Source organism: Nematolebias whitei, chromosome 5, assembly GCF_014905685.2.
Source record: "Nematolebias whitei isolate Nwh7 chromosome 5, NemWhi1, whole genome shotgun sequence".
Taxonomy (NCBI): domain Eukaryota; kingdom Metazoa; phylum Chordata; class Actinopteri; order Cyprinodontiformes; family Rivulidae; genus Nematolebias; species Nematolebias whitei.
The window spans coordinates 933,736-935,656 of NC_056502.1; the positions used below are offsets into that span (position 1 = coordinate 933,736).

A 1,921-nucleotide genomic window follows, 5' to 3' on the forward strand; every position below is an offset into this window, starting at 1 on the left:
GTCATGTGATCTGAGCCATGTGACCTGTCATGTGATCTGAGCCATGTAACCTGTCATGTGACATGTAGACCCTGGAGAAGGAGGAGGATCAGGAACGCTCAGAGGAAGAGGGAGAGGAGAAGAAGAAGCAGGATGAAGAGGAAGTCGAGGCAGTCAAGGATTACGATGAGGAAGAGTTTGAAGAGGTGAGGTGACCCCTGACCCGAGGTCATCATGATAATTGGATTCAGGGATCTGTATGGAGGTTCAGGTTCTGACCAACTCGTGTTTATCTTGCAGGAGACGGACTACATCATGTCCTACTTTGATAATGGCGAGGACTTCGGAGGAGACAGCGACGACGACATGGATGAGGCTATTTACTGACGATGAACACTTTCTTCGAAAATGGTTTTAACGTTTTATACAAACGGTTGTTTTTATTTACTAATAAACAGTGTCAGAAATAAGTGATGTTTAAATTCATTCCCAGAAGTAAAGTGGGTGTACAGCCGATGATGAATCTGTCCTGTGTGGTTCTGAAAGACGGGACTCTTTTGGACCATCAGCCTGGTTGTGATTGAGCAGGTGGACCAGTGAAAAGTAAAGGTACCTGAGGAAACCTCAATTCAATTCAATTTAGTTTATTTATATAAATGGATGGGTTTTTTCTATCAACCTTTATTTAGACGGTAAATCCCATTGAGCCTCGAGGACTCATTTACAAGAGAGACCTGATTTAACAAAAAAGATGACAACAATGGACAACAGCAACAAACAGTTATAAAAAAAGCATACTTTTTTTTAACAAACAGGTTGGCTAAAAAAAGAAAAGAAAAGTAACAAAAACAGCTAGATTCTAAGGTGAATGTAGAAACTAAAAACAGGAACATGTCAGCATTGGTCCCTGCCAGGAGTCCAACAGATTCTTAAAGACACAGAGAGGTCAAAGGTCGAGAGCTTCAGATCTTTTTACAAGATATTCCAGGAAACAGGAGCGTTACTTGGCTTACTTCTCCTTCAAGGTATTCTCTATAACACCATCACGTAGACTTTTCTAATGTTAAGGCAAAATCTTTGTGTATGTAGCAGATACATTGTTTAAATGCTGACGTGGCGCTAAGCTAGCGGTGCACAATAAAGACGCACCAGCTAAGATGCTGCAGACGTAGCGCTCTGGTTCTTCACTCAAGTGAAGTTTGCATTGAAGTTGTAAGATGATCAACTAGATGATCTAAGTCTCTGTTCTCTGATGCATTACTCTGCAAGACAGAGGAAACATTGATGGAAGAGATTGTTTCAATTTGGTTACAGCATTTTCTGATAAGCACCTGCTGAGATGAAATTTACTCTCAGTGACTGTGTAGTCATTTAATGTAAACTCAAAGTTATTAAAAAATGGTCGGACAGAATAGGATTTTGAGGAACTATTACCAAGTCCTTAATCTCTACACCATAGGTCAGAACTAAATCAAGAGTGTGATGATAAGAATGAGTAGATGTGCAGACGTTTTGGGTAAAACCAAATGAGTCTATTAAATTATTAAAGGCTATGATTAAACTATCACTCTCAACATCTACATGAATATTGAAATCAGCCATTATGATGATTTTATCAGTATTTAATAATAAGTCAGTTAATAATTCTGATAATTCAGACAAAAACTGAGAGTAAGCTCCTGGTGGACGATATATAACAACTAGTAAAAGTGGCTTTTCTGATTTCCATTTTGGATGAGAAAGACTGAGGGACAGTGATTCAAAAGAATCATAACTAATAATTGGTTTAGTATTAATCAATAATCCTGACTGAAAAATAGAAGCTCCTCCTCCACCTCGGCCAGTTGTTCTAGGAACATGAACATTTAAATAATTAACAGGAGTGGATTCATTTATACCAACAAAATCCTCCTGTTGTAGCCAAGTTTCTGTCAGACACAAT

At 38.5% G+C, this 1,921-nt stretch overlaps 1 protein-coding gene across 1 annotated transcript in view; it reads left to right on the top strand.

Moving 5' to 3' along the window:
- LOC119409593 (DNA-directed RNA polymerase III subunit RPC7-like) overlaps positions 1-581 on the top strand; it is a 37,495-nt gene extending 36,914 nt beyond the window's left edge. The window contains exons 6-8 of the mRNA XM_037676493.1: positions 69-185; positions 280-390; positions 473-581. Of these exons, the coding sequence (XP_037532421.1) occupies positions 69-185; positions 280-366 (204 nt within the window). The 3' untranslated portion in view covers positions 367-390; positions 473-581. The remainder of the gene's footprint in view (positions 1-68; positions 186-279; positions 391-472) is intronic.
- Positions 582-1,921: the final 1,340 nt, after the last annotated feature.